Source organism: Tachyglossus aculeatus, chromosome 1, assembly GCF_015852505.1.
Source record: "Tachyglossus aculeatus isolate mTacAcu1 chromosome 1, mTacAcu1.pri, whole genome shotgun sequence".
Lineage (NCBI taxonomy): Eukaryota > Metazoa > Chordata > Mammalia > Monotremata > Tachyglossidae > Tachyglossus > Tachyglossus aculeatus.
Window position 1 is genome coordinate 12597620 of NC_052066.1, and position 17688 is coordinate 12615307.

General features: G+C 49.3%; 1 protein-coding gene across 1 annotated transcript in view; it reads left to right on the top strand.

The window, feature by feature from the left end:
- MAP3K2 (mitogen-activated protein kinase kinase kinase 2) overlaps window positions 1–6779 on the top strand; it is a 73841-nt gene extending 67062 nt beyond the window's left edge. Inside the window, exons 16-17 of the mRNA XM_038751070.1 lie at window positions 3068–3245; window positions 4229–6779. Of these exons, the coding sequence (XP_038606998.1) occupies window positions 3068–3245; window positions 4229–4454 (404 nt within the window). The 3' untranslated portion in view covers window positions 4455–6779. The remainder of the gene's footprint in view (window positions 1–3067; window positions 3246–4228) is intronic.
- The last annotated feature ends 10909 nt before the right edge of the window (window positions 6780–17688 follow it).

A 17688-nucleotide genomic window follows, 5' to 3' on the forward strand; every position in this document is an offset into this window, starting at 1 on the left:
TGACTTTCCATTTCCCCATATCAACTCTCCATCCAACAGTTGTTTGACCCTCCTGTGGGTGTTCCCTCTCCTCTCATGTTCTCTCTTTATTGCTGAATTGTACTTTCCAAGCGCTTAGTACAGTGCTCTGCACCCAATAATTGCTCAGTAAATATGACTGAACATCATACCCTGGTCAGTGTGCTGTGGTGAGCATAACTCTGATGCTAGGAGGCCAGCAGCATTCCAGAACAGTGCTTGGCACATAGTAAGCGCTTAACAAATCCTGTCATTATTATTATTATAAGCGCTGAATAAATACAGTTGAATGAACGAATAAATGAGAAGCCGGATGTCGCTCTAGAGTGTAAGCTTGCTTTGGACAGGGAACATTTCAACCAACTCTGCTGTATTGTACTCTCCCAAGTGCTCAGTAGAGTTCACTGTGCACAATAAGCACTCACTAGTGATCAAATTACTCTTTTCTCCAGCAGTGTCAGTAGGATACTTTGAAGGAAACGTGTCCTGGCTACCCTCTTTGACATGTTGATTGTCAAATCACCTTGTCCTCCTCCGAGGGGAAGTCCGAGAGGTCCCCTGTCTTGGACGTAGGGGAGGTCGGTCAATCAGTGGTATTTATTGAGCATCGACTGTGTGCAGAGCACTGTACTAAGCATTTGGGAGAGCACAATGTAATAGACATATTCCCTGCCCATAACAAGCTTACAGTCTGGGCAGGGGGTGGGGGGAGACTGGCGTTAATATGAATCAGAAATTTATAGAATAGAATTGAAAGATGTGTAAAGACGTGCTGTGGGGTTGGGAGTGTAGGGATTGTCTCTATCTGTTGTCCAATTGTACTTTCCAAGTGCTTAGTACAGTGCTCTGCACACAGTAAGTGCTCAAAAAATACAATTGAATGAATGAATGAGTGGGGCAAGTACCAGATCAATCAATCAATCATATTTATTAAGCGCTTACTTTGTGCAGAGCACTGTACTAAGCGCTTAGATGTCACCAGATGTCACAGATTGAAGTGCATAGACAAGGCAGAAGGTAGAGGGAGTCTGGGAAAAGGGGGCTTCATCGGGGAAGGCTTCTTGGAGGAGATGGGACTTGAGTAATGCTTTGAAGGTGGACAGGGTGGGGGGTCTGGCGGATACGGAGGGGGAGGGAGCTCCAGGCCAGGGGGAGCACGTGGGAAAGGGGTCTGGGAAAGGGGTCGGTGACGACAGAGGTGAGATTGGGGCAGAGGGAGGAAGCTGGCGCTAGAGGAGCCGAGTGTGCGGGCTGGGCTGGAGGAGGAGATTAGTGAGGGGAGGTAGGCGGGAACAGGGTGACTGACTGGGCGCTTGAAAGCCAATGGTGAGGAGTTTCTGTTGGATGCGGAGGTGGATGGGCAACCACTGGAGGTTCTTGAAGGGTGGGGAGACACGATCTGAACGTTTTTGCTGGTAAACGATTCGGGCAACAGAGCGAAATATGGATTGGAGTGGGGAGAGGCAGGAGGACGGGAAGTCAGCGAGGAGGCCGATGCCGTAGACGACCCCCCAACTCTGTATTCCTTTAATACCGATCTGGAGTCTGGAGTCTCGATCCTCAAAAATCTCCAGTGGCTACCAATCAATCTGCGCATCAGGCAGAAACTCCTCACCCTGGGCTTCAAGGCTCTCCATCACCTCGCCCCCTCCTACCTCACCTCCCTTCTGTCCTTCTACAGCCCAGCCCGCACCTTCCATTCCTCCGCCGCTAATCTCACCATACCTCGTTCTCGCCTGTCCCGCCATCGACCCCCAGCCCACGTCATCCCCCGGGCCTGGAATGGCCTCCCTCTGCCCATCCGCCAAGCTAGCTCTCTTCCTCCCTTCAAGGCCCTACTGAGAGCTCACCTCCTCCAGGAGACCTTCCCAGACTGAGCCCCTTCCTTCCTCTCCCCCTCGTTCCCCTCTCCATCCCCCCATCTTACCTCCTTCCCTTCCCCACAGCACCTGTATATATGTTAGTACATATTTATTACTGTATTTATTTTCCTTGTGCATATCTATTCTATTTATTTTATTTTGTTAGTATGTTTGATTTTGTTCTCTGTCTCCCCCTTTTAGACTGTGAGCCCACTGTTGGGTAGGGACTGTCTCTATATGTTGCCAACTTGTACTTCCCAAGCGCTTAGTACAGTGCTTTGCACACAGTAAGCGCTCAATAAATACGATTGATTGATTGAGTCTGAGTACATGCTGCCACTGCCGCCGTCACACTCAGTCTGTCTACCTCCCATCGCGCGGGCCCGCCTTCTTCCGTCCATTTTCTCATTCATTCCTCCAGCTGTGTTTATTGAGCGCTCACTGTGTGCAGAGGACTGTACTAAGCATCTTCTTCCTTGTCCGTCATTGTGTTGTCACTCACCGTGCTGCCTAGGTAGGCTTTGTGTAGACTAATTCTGTCTCCCCTTCTAAACCGTCAGCTCCATCTGGGCAGGGATTTCCTCTTCCAAGTCTGTTACGTTAGAGAAGCAGTACGGCCCACTGGATAGAGCACAGGCCCGGGAGTCAGAAGGTCATGGGTTCTAATCTTGCCTCCGCCACTCGTCTGCTGTGTGACCTGGGGCAAGTCACTTCCTTCTCAGTGCCTCAGTAACCTCATCTGTAAAATGGGGAGGGAGACTGTGAGCCCCACGTGGACAGGGACTGTGTCCAACCCAATTTACTCGTATCCACCCCGGCGCTTAGCAAGTACCAGGCATCGAGTAAGTGCTCAACAAATACCATCATCGTTATTATTGTTATGTTGTACTCCCTCGTGCTTGTAGCTACAGTGCGCTGCACACAGTAACTGCTCAGTAAACACCACTGATTGATTGATTGTCCATTGAGACCCTTCGGGTGTTCACAGGCTGAAATCCTGTCCCCCTTTCAACTTCCATCCTTCCACAGTGAAAGATCATCTCCCTTTTGTCGGGGATTCCTTGCGGGGGCTAGCCAAATCTCAGTTGGTCCCACCTAGAAGTCGTTGCCGGTCTCCAGTTCCGGGTAATCCACGGAATTTCCCGTTGGGCGGTACGAAAGGAAACGTCGGCCCTCTGTCTTTACAGGAGCAAATATCCTGCGGGACTCAGCGGGCAATGTGAAACTGGGAGACTTCGGCGCCAGCAAGCGGCTTCAGACCATCTGTCTGTCTGGAACGGGAATGAAGTCCGTCACGGGGACCCCGTACTGGATGAGCCCCGAAGTCATCAGTGGAGAAGGGTATGGCCGGAAAGCCGACATCTGGTAGGTTGACGGGCAAGATTTCACAACTCCCGGCCTTTTTCCTTCCCTCTCTTCTCAAGTGGGGAAAGTGTTAACTCCAGATGGGGGTTTTCTTCCAATTCTGGGGAACGGATCGCTCGGCAGGGTCCGCTTCCGCATTCCGTGTTCTGCTAAAGACACAAGGGAAAATTAGCGAGGAGAAGCATTTTATTGGTGGTTTTTAATTGCGCAGCGCTTAAATCGTGCACTCACTTGGAAACTAAGTCATCCCCAGCCCAGCGCCGTGCCTGGAAGTGTTTTGGGTTTTTTAAGGTTGTGGTGGCTGCCTGGTGAGGCACTGCCACCCTTAGTTCATTCAGATTTTGTGATTTATTTCCACACATCAGTTCTTTTTTAAACGCATTAGCACTTCAGTCAGTCCGTGGTATCGCACGCCTACCGTGTGCGGAGCACTGTACTGATGGTTGGGAGTGTCCGGTAGAACGATCCGACATCATCATCAGTCGTATTTATTGAGCGCTTACTGTGTGCAGAGCACTGTACTGAGCGCTTGGGAAGTACAAGTTGGCAACATATAGAGACAATCCCTACCCAACAGTGGGCTCACAGTCCGACAGCCACTTGAAGTGGCAAGCAGACCCTCCCCAAGAGTCAGTGTTTGTGAAAAAGGGAGAACTGCAAACTTTAGATCGGACGATCTAATTTTTGCGACCCTGAGATTGTTTCCCGTGCGGTTGACTTCACAGTCGGTTAACTCCCGGCCGAGCCACTCGGCATTTTGCGATTTGCTTTAACCGCGATCGTTCAAAGAAGGGCCCGTCGGCTGAAGACGAGAAACTGGGCGCTCAAACGATCGGAACCGTGTGCGAGAGAGTCTCGTCAACTAAGATGAAAGCTTTTTTTTTTCCCTCCTCCCCCCCCTTCTGCGCCTTGTCCTTAAACCGGGGGCGATCGCCGAGCCCTTTGGGTTTGGGTTCACGCTTGTGTCCTTTTGTTCTTTTCAGGAGCGTAGGTTGCACTGTGGTAGAAATGCTAACTGAGAAACCCCCCTGGGCCGAGTTTGAGGCGATGGCTGCCATCTTTAAGATCGCCACTCAGCCCACCAACCCAAAGCTGCCGCCCCACGTCTCGGACCACACTCGAGATTTCCTCCAGCGGATTTTTGTGGAGGTCAAGCTGAGGCCGTCGGCGGATGAACTCTTAAGGCACACGTTTGTTCATTACCATTAGCAGCCGGCAAGCCTGCCTCGTGGCCTCCACCAAGCACGCGTCTACTGCGGCTAAGTTCTCTCTCGCGGCACTTTTTCTTGAGAGACAGACAGAGAGAGAGAGAGAGGGAGAGAGAAGACAAGAGGGAAAGTGTTTCTCTTGATTTCATGTAGAATGTAAGGAAAAAAAAAAAACCCTAAATTTTTGTATATGTAAAAATCTCTTTTCCCCTACCAGGACTTGAATTTTTATGATGTACTGATGTGGTTAAAGAGATGAAGCACTTTAGTACATAGTCATTCCTTATTTAAAGAACAAAGAAAAAACGGTTTGCAAAGCTTCAGAGTCGAATCGTCAGCTCATTTGTGTTGCGAGGGGCGGGAGGGGGATTGAAGATAAAGAGACAATTCCATTTAATTTGCAATGGAGGGGGGTAGATTCTGTTTGGATGTAGATTCTTCCTCCTGGGGTTGACACAACTCCTGATGACTGGGGTGCTTTCAGGCCTAGTGTGTAGACTCAGTCACGAAGCAGTAACCCGAGGTCGTCTCTGGGCGTATTTTCGTCCTAGCCCGCTCCTCTTCTGACTTGAACTGAATCTAGCAGACTGGATGAGTCTGTAGCAGGTGGTGTGGAATTCCTCCGTCTCCTTTGGCTATTTTCAGAGAACCAGCAATATCGATGAATTGATTAGCGATCCATTTTCGAGGGAGTCCGCAAGTTTTGAATGGGGGAAAAAAATATATATATATATATATATACACACATATATAGCGAGAGAGAGAGAGAAGCAAGCATTAGGCTAGTTTAAAGATTGACTCAAAACAACTCCACCAAAGCCATCTTATCTGAGAAGCAAACTGAAAAGAAACGGACTTTCTCTAGATGATGCTGAAGATCTGACTCAGAGAGACGTTCGGTGATCGCTATCAGGAGCGGCACAGGGAAAACAATTCTGCCTCCGCCCGTTGGTCTCTATCTTTTGTGTTTCAAAACCACTCCTGGCGAGCTCCCACAGAAGGGAGAGGGAGAGCGGCCCATGACCACGCAGAGCGTGCGTCCCCCGTTTTCCTCTCCCCGGCTCCCGCTGTCCTGGACACGCACCCCGTGGGGTCCGGTGCCCCGAGGCGGAGAGGAGGGGTGCCTTGACAGGGAACGGAAACCCGGGCCCGAGATCAAATGACCCGGAGGCCCCGGGGAGGAGACGGCGGTGCGGTCTGGACAGAGGCTCGGCCGGCCTCCTAAAACAGCGCTTTCTGAGGGGGTTCTTTCCTAAAGGCAGCCTCAGAGGCGTCTCCGTGAAACCTGGCCTGGAAAAGCCACAGAGAAGAAGACGGTGGGCAGTGGCACTCCGGGAAGGCCGACCAGCGAAGGTCTCCCCCGTTGGTTCGATACCGCCCGGCTGCGAGCAGCGGGGGGACGTGCCGGGGTCCTTGGCCAGCTGCGTTGGAGGCTGGAAGTCCGCAGGGGACCCCGAAAGGGAGAGGAGCGGAACAGATTACAAGGGAGTGTTCTCCCCGCCGCCCCCCACCATCAAAACCCCCAAACCACCAGACCCAACCCGCCGATCTTTGTAACCTCTGAAGGTGGGTGCCACCTCGGAGCAGCTGCCGTCGGTTTCCAGCAACACCCCGGGACCGTCACCCTAAAAAGTGACCGCCTTCAGGACTCGGCTGCCGGGGTTTCATTTGGGGGGAAAACGATACCCGGCTTCCGTTTTTAAGAAACCGAAAGAAGTTCCCGGCGGGGCCGGGAGGATTCATAGTTAGGCGTCTCTTGAATTTTTGTTCCTTAACAGGGTGACGGACACGTGACTGGGGCTTGGGGGCTCGGAGTTTCTGCAGTAACGGGTTTCCGAAACGACTCTGGTGGGCCGTGTGTATCGTTTTCCCGAGATACCTGTCTGCGCGCAGCCGGTGGGTCATCTTAGACGGGAAACGGGTTGGAACCTAAAGGAGGAGCCCGGGGAAATTGCCAAAGCCCTTTCGCAAAATCCACGAGCCACACGGGCTACCTCTCCCGAGGCTTCATGATGTCCTTCGTCGTTTGAGCTGGCCGAGTCCTGAGCCGGCTCAAAACGGGCCAGGGGGCGGAGGGCGATGATCACTGACGTGCCTTTGGAGAAGAGTTGTGCTGTTCGTTGTGGCGGTGGGCCCCCGGGCTCCGGGCCAGTGAGCCGGCTTTTTTTTTTCATTCATTTCAATATCTCCTCTGGTGATGATGATTTCCCCTCAGCTTCGCTTTCCGTAAGCCCAGGCAACCGGCACCGCAAAGGCTGTGATCCGTGACCCGGGCTCTCTCAGTCAATCCATCAGCCAATCAGTGGTATTAAATGAATGCTTTACTGGGCACAGAACGGTCAGTCGATCGTATTTGTTGAGCGCTTATTGTGTCCAGAGCACTGTACTAAGTGCTTGGGAGAGTACAGCACAATAGAACAGACACATTCCCTGCCCACAACAAACTTGCAGTCTAGAGGGGGAGAGCACCGTACTTAAGCCCCTGGGAGAGGATGATACAATAATAGATGCGAGACACCCCGCCACACTCCCCGCTCCGAAAGCCAGAGCCGGGTGCCGAAACCGCTTCTGCCACAGAGCCTCTGGCGGCCTTTGCCTCCTAAGTGAACGGTTTGGCGGTGCTGGGCTTGACGGGAGGGCGGGCGAATTCTCTGTAGATGCCGTTTTCCGAATCGACCGACAGTTTCCGTATTAAGCGCACCAACCGTTTGGCTGAATTCACTGGTTTGGGACAGGTTACGAAGGGACCCCTGACCAAGCCGAAAACCCATGCGGCTGGAGCCGTGGGAGGGGAATGCTCAGCGGTAGCGGGAATGGGGGATGCGGAGGTTTGGCGTTTTGTCCTTCTTGGCGTTACAACGGCCAAAATAGAAACCTGGTTGGGTCTCGAGCAGGCTGTTTCTCTTCCTTTAAGCCGATCGTATGGACCCGGACTTGTTGAAAGGTCAATTTCTTTAGGGAATCTTAGGCTTCCCGAGAATAATACTATTTGGTGGGGAAGGAACGGGGGAGATTCCCAACTGGCTCCCGGCACAGTGTAATTTTTTTTTTTAATCATGGCTGGAAAACAAAAAATGAAATGGCTAGACTGCTGCTTTTGTGCCTTTTTTTAAAAAAAAAAACAAAACAACAACACATGCATTCTGCCTCAGCAGGGGCAGGAGTGTTTGGTGCTGGAGAAGGGTCGCTTGCAGCCCAAGTTGCAATTTTCTAGGGTGACTAACTCTTCCAAATCAAATGAATACTTTTCACTCGGGTCACAGGAAGACTGAATGCGGTGCCAAGTCCTGGGAGGAATCCTGGGTTGTAGAGAGATTGTGGCGTCGGAGCTTCGACAAAGATGCCTTGGGAGAGCTTTGAGGGCCTGGGAAAAGTCCTTTCTTTAACCGTCTCCTCCTACTCCACCCACACTTTTTTAGATTAGTGGTTCTTCCCTCAGAACCTTAGAGAAGAAATGTGGTCTAGTGGATAGAGCCCCCAGGCCTGGGAATCAGAAGGACCCGGGTTCTAATCCTGGCTCCGCCACTTGACCGCTGTGTGACCTCGGTCAAGCCAGTTCACTTCTCTGTGCCTCAGTTACCCCATCTGTAAAATGGGGATTAAGACTGTGAGCCCCATTTGGACCACGGACTGTGTCCAACCTGATTAAATTGTATCTGCTCCAGCGCTTCGTACAGTGCCTGGCACATAGCACTTAATAAGTACCATAAAAAAAAAAACCTCAAGAATGATGCCACGGAGCAGGGGAATGAATGGCCCAATGGGAAATAATAATAATAATAATGATAATAATAAAATTACGGTAAATATGGGAAACCCGGTGGACTAATTTTTGTTTTTTTAAACTGCCTACATAGCATTTGGCTTGTTTTCTCGTGAACTGAACTTTTCAAAGAAGCTCGTGGCAGAAGCAAGGAAGGAGAGCGCTTGCCTTGGAGGATTGAGAGCTACCGGCTTGTGACCCAGAAAGAGAGGCTAGAAAAGAGAAGTAAAGTTTGTCTTGTTTCACAGTAAATGGAATTGTCCATCTCGAGACCCACGCTCAGTTGCTTTCCTTCCCCAGCAAAAGGATCATTTTTTAGATGATTCTGGATTTCGGCTGTCTCTTCCGAACGGTGAGAAGGCAAATGCTCTGAGCAAGCCCTTCATTCAGTCAGTGGTGTTGATGGAGTGCTTCCTCTGTGCAGAGCACTAAGCGCTTGGGAGAGTACAGTTTGACAGAATTAGCAATCCCGTTCCCTGGCCATAAGGAGCTTACAGTCTGGAGAGGGATTTCCTGGGACTTCTGTCGCTTTGGAGATTTTCACGATGGTGCTCACTCGTCTTAGGGCGGTGGTATTTCAGAATTTTAGTTGATCGGTTCAGTGTTGGGGAGGGGGAAGAACTTGGATGCAGCCTGAGGTCGGGAGTTTTTCCTAGTCTTAGACAAATCTGCGGTATCTCAAGAGAGTGATCATTGAAGGAGACTTTTTCCCTTTTCTCCCTTTTTCTTTTTTCTGTTCACTTCCGATCGGTCAATCAAGGGTATTTTTAGTGTTTACCATGTGTAGAGCACTGTACTAGGTGCTTGGGAGAATACAGCAGAGAAGCAGCGAGGCCTAGTGGAAAGAGCCCGGGCCTGCGAGTCAGAGGACCTGGGTTCTAATCCTTGTCTTCTGGTTGACCTTGGGCAAGTCACGTCACTTCTCTGGGTTTTAGTTCCCTCCTCTATAAAATGGGGATTGAGATTGAGAGCCCCACATAATAATGATGCTATTTATTAAGTGCTTACTATGTGCAAAGCACTGTTCCTCATGGGACAGGGACTATGTCCAACCCAATCTGCTTGTATCCACCCCAGCGCTCAGTACAGTGTCTGTCACTTAGTTAAGCGCTTAACAAGTACCAGAAAAAAATAATAAATACAGTACAATAGAGTTTGCAGACACGTTCCCTGCCCACGAGGAGCTTACAGTCTAGGCGCGGAGACAGACATTTAATTAAAATAAAAATACGGATGTATGCATGAGTGCTGTGGGGCTGACGGGGTGAATATCAAGTGGTTAAAGGGGACAGATCCAACTGCCTAGACGACGCAGAAGGGAGAAGGAGTTGGGGAAAAGGGGGCTTAACGGGGGAAGTCTCGATGTCCAGATGGATTGAGGAATGTAATAATCGAGTAGCAGCGAGACCAGAGGAGAAGTGGGAGCTTAGGAGAAACCCTCTCTTTCCCATGTTGGACCCAAGCGCAGCATGGCCTAGTGGAGAGAGCCCAGGCCTGGGTTCTAATCCCGGTTCCGCCACTTGTCTGCTTTGTGACCTTGGGGCAAGTTACTTCCCTTCTCTGTGCTTCAGTTTCCTCATCTGTAAACTGGGGATTAAGACGGCGAGTCCCTTGAGGGACACGGACAGTGTCCAACCTGATTAGCTTGTATCTACCCCAGCGCTTCGTGCGGTGTCTGGCGCATAGTAAGCACTTAACAAATACCATTTAAAAAAAAAAAAGTTCCTCTCACTCCACAAGGCACGTGGGCCCCTGTAAGAGCCAGGCGAGGGAAGGGAGCGGTATGCTTTGTGACCCTCAATAGGGACTGTCTCTATATCTTGCCGACTTGTACTTCCCAAGTGCTTAGTACAGTGCTCTGCACACAGTAAGTGCTCAATAAATACGACTGAATGAATGAATGGACCTTAGTCTGGGAGGGGCTGGGGCAGCCCTCTCCTTTGCCCTGTTGTTAAAGCTTCCCGTTGCCCCGGGCATCAAAAAGGGACCACTTTCCCCACCCCTAGCTTATTTATCCTGATTCCTAGAGTCAGAGCAATGAAATTAGCGGTTATCTCGTAAACTGGTTAGACTAGCCAGCCGGTTTGTTTTTTCCCTTCTCTGAACTTTTGTTGGGTAATTGAGGAGCGGTGCAGCCTAGTGGAAAGGGCCCATAGCTCTGCCTCTTAGCCGCCTGGTAATAATAATAATAATAATAATAGCATTTATTAAGTGCTTACTATGTGCAAAGCACTGTTCTAAGCACTGGAGAGGTTACAGGGTGACCAGGTGGTCCCACGGGGGGCTCACAGTCTTCATCCCCATTTTACAGATGAGGTAACTGAGGCCCAGAGAAGTGAAGTGACTTGCCCAAAGTCACACAGATGACTATTGGCGGAGCTGGGATTTGAACCCATGACCTCTGACTCCCAAGCCTGAGCTCTTTCCACTGAGCCACGCTGCTTCTCTCACTGGTGATCTCGGGCAAGTCACTTCACTGCTTTGGGCCTCAGTTTCCTCATCTGTATTGGGCATTCAGTGCCCGTTCTCCCTCCTCCTTAGACTGTGAGCCCCATGTAGGTCAGGGGATGTAAGTGAATAGATTAATTGGTATTTACCCCAGGGCTTAAAACAGTTCTTAATTGCCAAAATAATAATAATAATTGGCCCTTGATTCTAACCATCCCAGATTTAGTGCTCTCTCTCCCTTTTTTTTTCCCCCCAGAAAGTTTCTTTGAAAGAATCCTTATCTTGGTCATCCACATTTACCATTTGAAAATAAGTCAAAGAAATTGAATGACAGCTACAGTAGCGCTTATTCCAGGCTTCGTTTTCCAGGGACCCAAATCCTTTTCCGTTTGAATATTTGAACTGCAACTTAAGTCAGATTCTGATTTGTAGCTGTGCTTTCAGGTACGTGTTAATGTGATTTCAAATTACGGCGGCTCCCATCTGGACACCATCCCTTCAAATCCAGTCTTGTAAATAGTTTTTCTTGCCGTGAAAAGAGTCCACAGGCAGAGAATAGACATGGGCCCTGCCCCTCGGGGGGCTCGGGATCTCTGGAAATCTGGGAAAATCCATCAGACTTCCAAAGATCGGATTGGTCTGCAGAATACGCAGTAGTCTCGCCCATTTTACTCTGTCTTTGACTCCTCCCCGCCACCCATTCTCACTCACTACTGTCTGTTGCTCTTCTGGGTGGGGAATTGTCTACCAGAGAAGCAGTGTGGCCTAGTGGATACAGCGAAGGTCTGGGACTCAGGAGGACCTGGGTGCGAATTCGTGCCCCGCCATTTATCTGCCATGTGACCTTGGGCAAGTCGCTTCACTTCTGTGGGCCTGAGTTCCCCCGGCTGTAAAACGGGGAGTAAGACATTGTCCTCCATGTGGGACAGGGACTGTATCCAGCCCGATTTGCTTGTATCCATCCCAGTGCTTAGTACAGTGCTTGGTACATAGTAAGCACTTAACAAATGCTACTATTATTATTATTATTATTACCACCAACTCTGTTGTAATCAATCAATCAGTGGGATTTATTGAGCACTGTACTAAGCATCTTGGAAAGTACAATATGACAGAATTGGTAGAGCGCGGCTTAGTGGGACAGAGCAGGGGCTTGGGGGTCCGAGTCCTGGCTCCGCCGCTTGGCTGCTGTGTGGCCTTGGGCAAGCCACTTAACTTCTCTGCGCCTCAGTTACCTCATCTGTAAAAATGGGGATGAAGACTGTGAGCCCCCCGTGGGACAACCTGATTACCTTGTATCTTCCCCAGTGCTTAGAACAGTGCTTGGCACATAGTAACTGCTTAACAAATGCCATCATCGTTATTATTATTCCCTGGCCTCCGCTCCCAAGAGCTCAGTACAGGGCCACACACACACACACACACACACACACACACACACACACACACACACACACACACGCACACACACACACACACACACGCAGTAAGCGCCCAGTAAGTACAGGCGATGGATCGATTGCCGTCCAGCTCATCATGTGCAGAAAACACGAATATCTGCCTACAGCACGCGTTCTCGGCTTCCCTTTCAAGTCGCTTCCAGGGAAAGCCAATTAGAGGAACTAGAGAGACTCGAAAAGTGGCTCCGTCCCTCGTCTGCTGTGTGACCTTGGGCAAGTCACTTTACGTCTCTGGGCCTCGTTCCCTCATCTGTAAAATGGGGATTAAGACTGTGAGCCCCATGTAGGACAGGGACTGACCCTAACCTGATTAGCTTGTATCTCCCCCAGTGCTTGACACATAGTAAGGGCTTAACAAATGCCATCGTCATCATGTTGCCAATTTGTACTTCCCAAGCGCTTAGTACAGTGCTCTGCACATAGTAAGCGCTCAATAAATACGATTGATGATGATGATCATTATTATTATTTAAAGCATTTAAGTGGAAAGAGCCCAGGCTTGGAAGTCAGAGGACATGGGTTCTAACCCCGGCTCTGCCACTCATCTGCTGTGTGACCTTGGGCAAGCCACTTCCCTTCTCTGTGCCTCAGTCCCCTCATCTGGAAAATGGGGATAAAGATGGTGAGCCCCACGTGGGACAACCCGATTACCTTGTATCTACCCCAGCGCTTAGAACAGTGCTTGGCACATAGTAAGCGCTTAAATACCATCATTATTATTATTATGATTGGCAGATTTCTGTCTGGTGGCTAGCTGATTTCTGGGCCAGTTCCTGGTTTTTTCATGGCTTGGCCAGCTGACCCCGCTTTGACCTTTGCCATTGAGGAGGGTGGTGGCGTTAACAATAATAAATAATGATGGCATTTATTAAGTGTTTACCATGTGCAAAGCACTGTTCTAAGCGCTAGCTGCGGTTGTGGGAGTGACTGGTTCGGGACTCAGTGACGGACCCGCAGTTGGCATTGAACTCATTCATTCATTTGACCGTTTTTATTGAGCGCTTGCTGTGTGCTAAGCACTATACTAACCGCTTGGGAGAGTACCATGTAACAGTATAACAGACACGTTCCCTGCCCGCCACGAGCTCACAGTCTAACACGACGACGGCCTCCCTGAAAGGGCAGCTCGATGATAACGACCAGTCAAATCGATTCGAAAGCACCCAGGCCAACCATTGTTCGAAGTCACTGAAGGAAAGTGATTTTTTTTTTAAGGTGATTCCAAATAAATCCCACACGGGAGGCGAGTCCTTAACAGCCTCTCAGAATCGAACCTCAGCCTGTTGAACAGTTAATGTCAAAGACAAAAGCGACGGCTTTCGTTTTTTTTCCCCGAAGAAAATCCTCCCGGTTTTACTATGGCGCGGGGGCCTCCGATCCGGGGACCCCTGGGCCCGCCCCGCCTTGGCCTAGGCAGCAGAAAGGCACGCGGGGTGGAAGGTAGGGCACGCGGAGCACAGGCCTGGGACTCAGAAGGTCGTGGCCTCTAATCCCGGCTCTGCCACACGTCTACTGCGTGACCTTGGGCAAGTCGCTCCACTTCTCTAGGCATCAGTGACCTCATCTGGAAGATGGGGTTGGAGACCGTGAGCCCCACGTGGGACGGGGACTGTGTCCAACCCGATTCGCTCGTATTCCACCCCAGCGCTTAGTGCCGGGCCTGGCAAATCGTAAGTGTTTAACTAGTGCCACAATTATCATTATTATTAGGGCCTTCGCCAAAATATACAGAGTCTTTGGGGGGCAGAGTGGGTTGACACCGGTGTGCCCACACACACGCAACAAGACGGCTGCTTTCCCCCCTCTCACACAGATGATGGGGCGGCAGGAGCCGGGTGGAGGGACGCTTAATGCCGGGCTCGTGTCCTGCCCTGCCCGGGGTGGGCACAGGTGGATGAGAAGTGGGCGGGCTGACCCGTGTGAAGCTGGATGGAGGGCCACCCCGGCTTTTTCCAATCAGAGTACGTAGGATGACTTGTGTAGTATTCTAGTCAATCATATTTCTCGAGCACTTGCTGTGTGCGGAGCACTGTACTGAGCCCTTGGCAAAAGACAATAGAACAATATTCTAGCTAGCAACGTTCATGGCGACTGAGGGTTTGGGGGCTTCCCGCTCTGTGCACATCGTGCCAAATGCCAAAGCTTTTGTACCCTGTGGACGCCGCACTGGAGGCGACATTTGGGAAGTCTGTAGCTCCGTGACGAGCACTTGCTCACCCTCTTCTCCGCCCCCACCCCCAGGGTGGGATGAAGTAGGTACCGGTAGAGGTTGGATCTCGGACGCGACCGTGACGGAGACCGGGGATGGTCGGGCTGCCTTCCCTCGTTCGGATGTGGACGGTTCCTCCGTTTTAGAAAAGCAGCCCAGCCTAGGAGTCAGGGGCCCTGCGTGCCGATCCGTTTCCCACCCGAGACCAGCTGTGTGAGACTTGGCGTCGCTTCAGTTCTCCGCTCCTCGGTTTCCTCGTCTGTAAATGTGGGGCCTCGATCCCGTTCTCCCTCCGCCTCCGACTGGGAGCCCCGTGCGGGACAGGGACCGTGTCCTATCTGATGATCTTGTCTCTACCTCAGTCCCCAGTACAGTGGCCGGTACGTAGAGAGTGCTCAATGGGTTCCATCGTTATTAAACTCCTAAGCAGCAGTCGGACTTTCTGGCATCTTGAAGTCTGCGTAGGTAGATTTTAGGTTGAGGGGCGTTTCGGGAAAGTGGTAGTGAAAAGTAGGTCACGGAACGCCGTGCGCCAGGTGGACATTTCCGAACCAATTACGAAAACCAAACCAGAAACCGACTCCTTATTCTCCACCGTGCTTGCTCAGCCGGGGGCGAAAGCCGTGGCCCGCAGGCTTTCCGAATCACTTAAGATTCCAGACCAGGATAACGTGTGCATTCGGTGGCTGTAACGTAAAGCACTTACCTGTTCATGTTTTATTTATAGTTTTAGGATTTGTTTGGTTTTTTTAAAACGGATACATAACAATTTACGGTACTGCCATTATCAGTGGTATTAATTGAGCACTTATTATGTGCAGAGCACTGTATTGAGCGCTCCGGAGAGCCCGACACAACAGAGTATTAGCGATACACGGGGGAGTGGAGGATGTGGAGCAAAAGACCCCTCTGAGCGTCAAGCACGGGCCCGAACGTACTTTGTCGGCTGATTTTGGACTCGCTCGGTGCTTTGTGGATTTTCCCACAACCCTCTCCCACCCCTCAAACCCTTCCGCGGCAGAGGGTCTTGCTGAGAAACTTGCCACACTTTGCAGGGGAAGGAATGAAAGTGGAAGAGGATGGGAGTCCCTTCTCTCGGATACGGATTTTTTGGTGTGTTTATTTTTTAAATTTTTTTCCAAAACGGGATTTCCGCAGAGCGTTCGAGAGGCCGACAGCCCTTGCCCCGCCATCTCTATCGGTTTTAAAACTTGGGAGCCCACCGTTCGACAATGCAAACGAGTTCCTTAATACCAAAAACGCTGAACGTCTGCCACCTTAGAATGTCCACGGTTCTTTTTATTCCAATAGCGGTGTAAATAAAAGTAGACTTGGATACGTTTGCGTAGACTTTTAGTTTTCACGAGACTCTGAATAGAACTTTGTAAATTTACTCTTTTGATCTGGTATACGTTTTTATGTAGCCTTTGAAATTCTATATATTTAACCTATCGGTTTCTCTCTGTAAATGTTTTTAATCTCAGTTGAATGCTGGGCACAGTTTGTAATGTATGTACAAAGATATTTTTTTTTTCTATCAACCTTGACTTTTTTGCACATTTTTGGAAATGTTTAATTTGTACACTGATTTACTACTCTGACCAGTAATTGTTGAGGAGTGTATGAGAATCGTGTATGCGTGCAATGTACTACTGTCTGGATGTATGTTTTTCCTAGATTTGACACGTAGCCATTGACAGTGGCTCCCCTATTGCTGATTTCAGTGAGATTTTTTGGGTTCAAAACAGCATATTCACCTATGGTTCCCACTTTGGTTGACGAGTCCAGGACTGCGGCAGTATTTTCAAGTTCCATAATATATGCTGAAAAGCATTCTCAGTTTTAAAAATGTACATGTAATTATAGTCATGTTTGTGGGTGGATGTTTGTGTAGTGTGTGTGTGAGAGAGAGAGCATCTGTGTAGATATATCCTCTAGTCCCTTTGAGTTTCCTTCTGACATTTTTATGAACTTGTTTTTTAAGGGTACGATGTTTAGTTAAAATAATTAAATGTATAAAAGCTTTCTGAGAGAGAATGTACTAGATGACTATATTTTCAGCTGGCTGATGTTCAGAAAATATTTTTTTAATTTTGTTTTTAACCATTCAGCACACATTTGTATTTCCAAAATTAAAGCCGAATCTTACTTTACAATGCCATTCAAACACAGCAGCGTGATTTCTCTGACAAACGTTTTATAACCCGAGAAGCGGGACGATTCGCCAAGCAGCTGAGCGCCAGAGAGAGAAAGAACGCTGCACGCCAAAAGCGGAAGTATGCCGGGAATTCTCTGAGCGATGAAAAATAGAAAAATGATCTTCGTCTTGGAAAAAAAAGATGTCAAGATTTGTGGCTCTCCGGCGGCGGTTAACCCGTCGGTCGCCGCCGACGAATGTTTCCTTTTCTTTTCTCTACCGATGGACTCTCTCACTTTCTCGTTTTTCGGTATTGGGCAAGGTCCAAGTGGGTCGATGGAGCGATGTAACGACCGATTAGCTGTACTCCGTTTTCGAATAACCAGTCAATATTAGGTTCGCGACGGTCCCGTCACCGTTCATTGTTGTGACTTCATCCCGTACCGTGCGTTTTCCGTAACTGGCAGGATAGGAATCCCGCGCTGGATGATTTTTTTTTTCCAATCTAGTGTCGCGGTTTAAAAACTGCCCCGTTGGACGTCACCGAGAAGCGGTACCAAGCAGAATCTCTCTCTCATGCTAGGAATTAAGCCCCCCCTCCCCGTTGGATATCACTAAAAGAGCAGTATACTCTTGTCAAACGAAGTACCTACCAAATGCCTGCCTGGTACAGTGTGGTTTGTCCATGTTTCATGCACGTTTTTGACTCGGTTAGGTTTTCAAAACTGTGCTTGTAAAAATGTATAAAAAAAGTACTTCCTGATTTTTTTAAAAAAAAAATTTCGATGTATTTACCTGTTTTATTTCCTTGCTGGTAAATGGCTTTTTATTATTTTTTATTTTTTGTATCTAATGTAAAAGAAGCCATGTTTATATTTTGTTAGTGACCAATGACTTTGTTCATATGAAAAATTTGTATATTGTTGGTACACCTCTTTGTTTCGGTTTTCCATGCATGAGGGCCTGCAAGAATTAGCACAAGGAAAATGGATTTTTCTTCCAGGTAAATTGATTTTCAGAAAGGTTACGGTGCAAAGGGTGACTAGAGATGACCTTTTGGGCTAAGGAACGATTTAATGATGAGTGGCACTTTTGAGTGTTAATAAAACAAATATTTATTTCCAGTTTGGTTCATTTTTCGTGACGTGGGTGAGTTTAGAGGGTTTGGAAGCTTGTTGTGAGCAGGGATTAAGGCTGTGAGCCCCCCGTGGGACAACC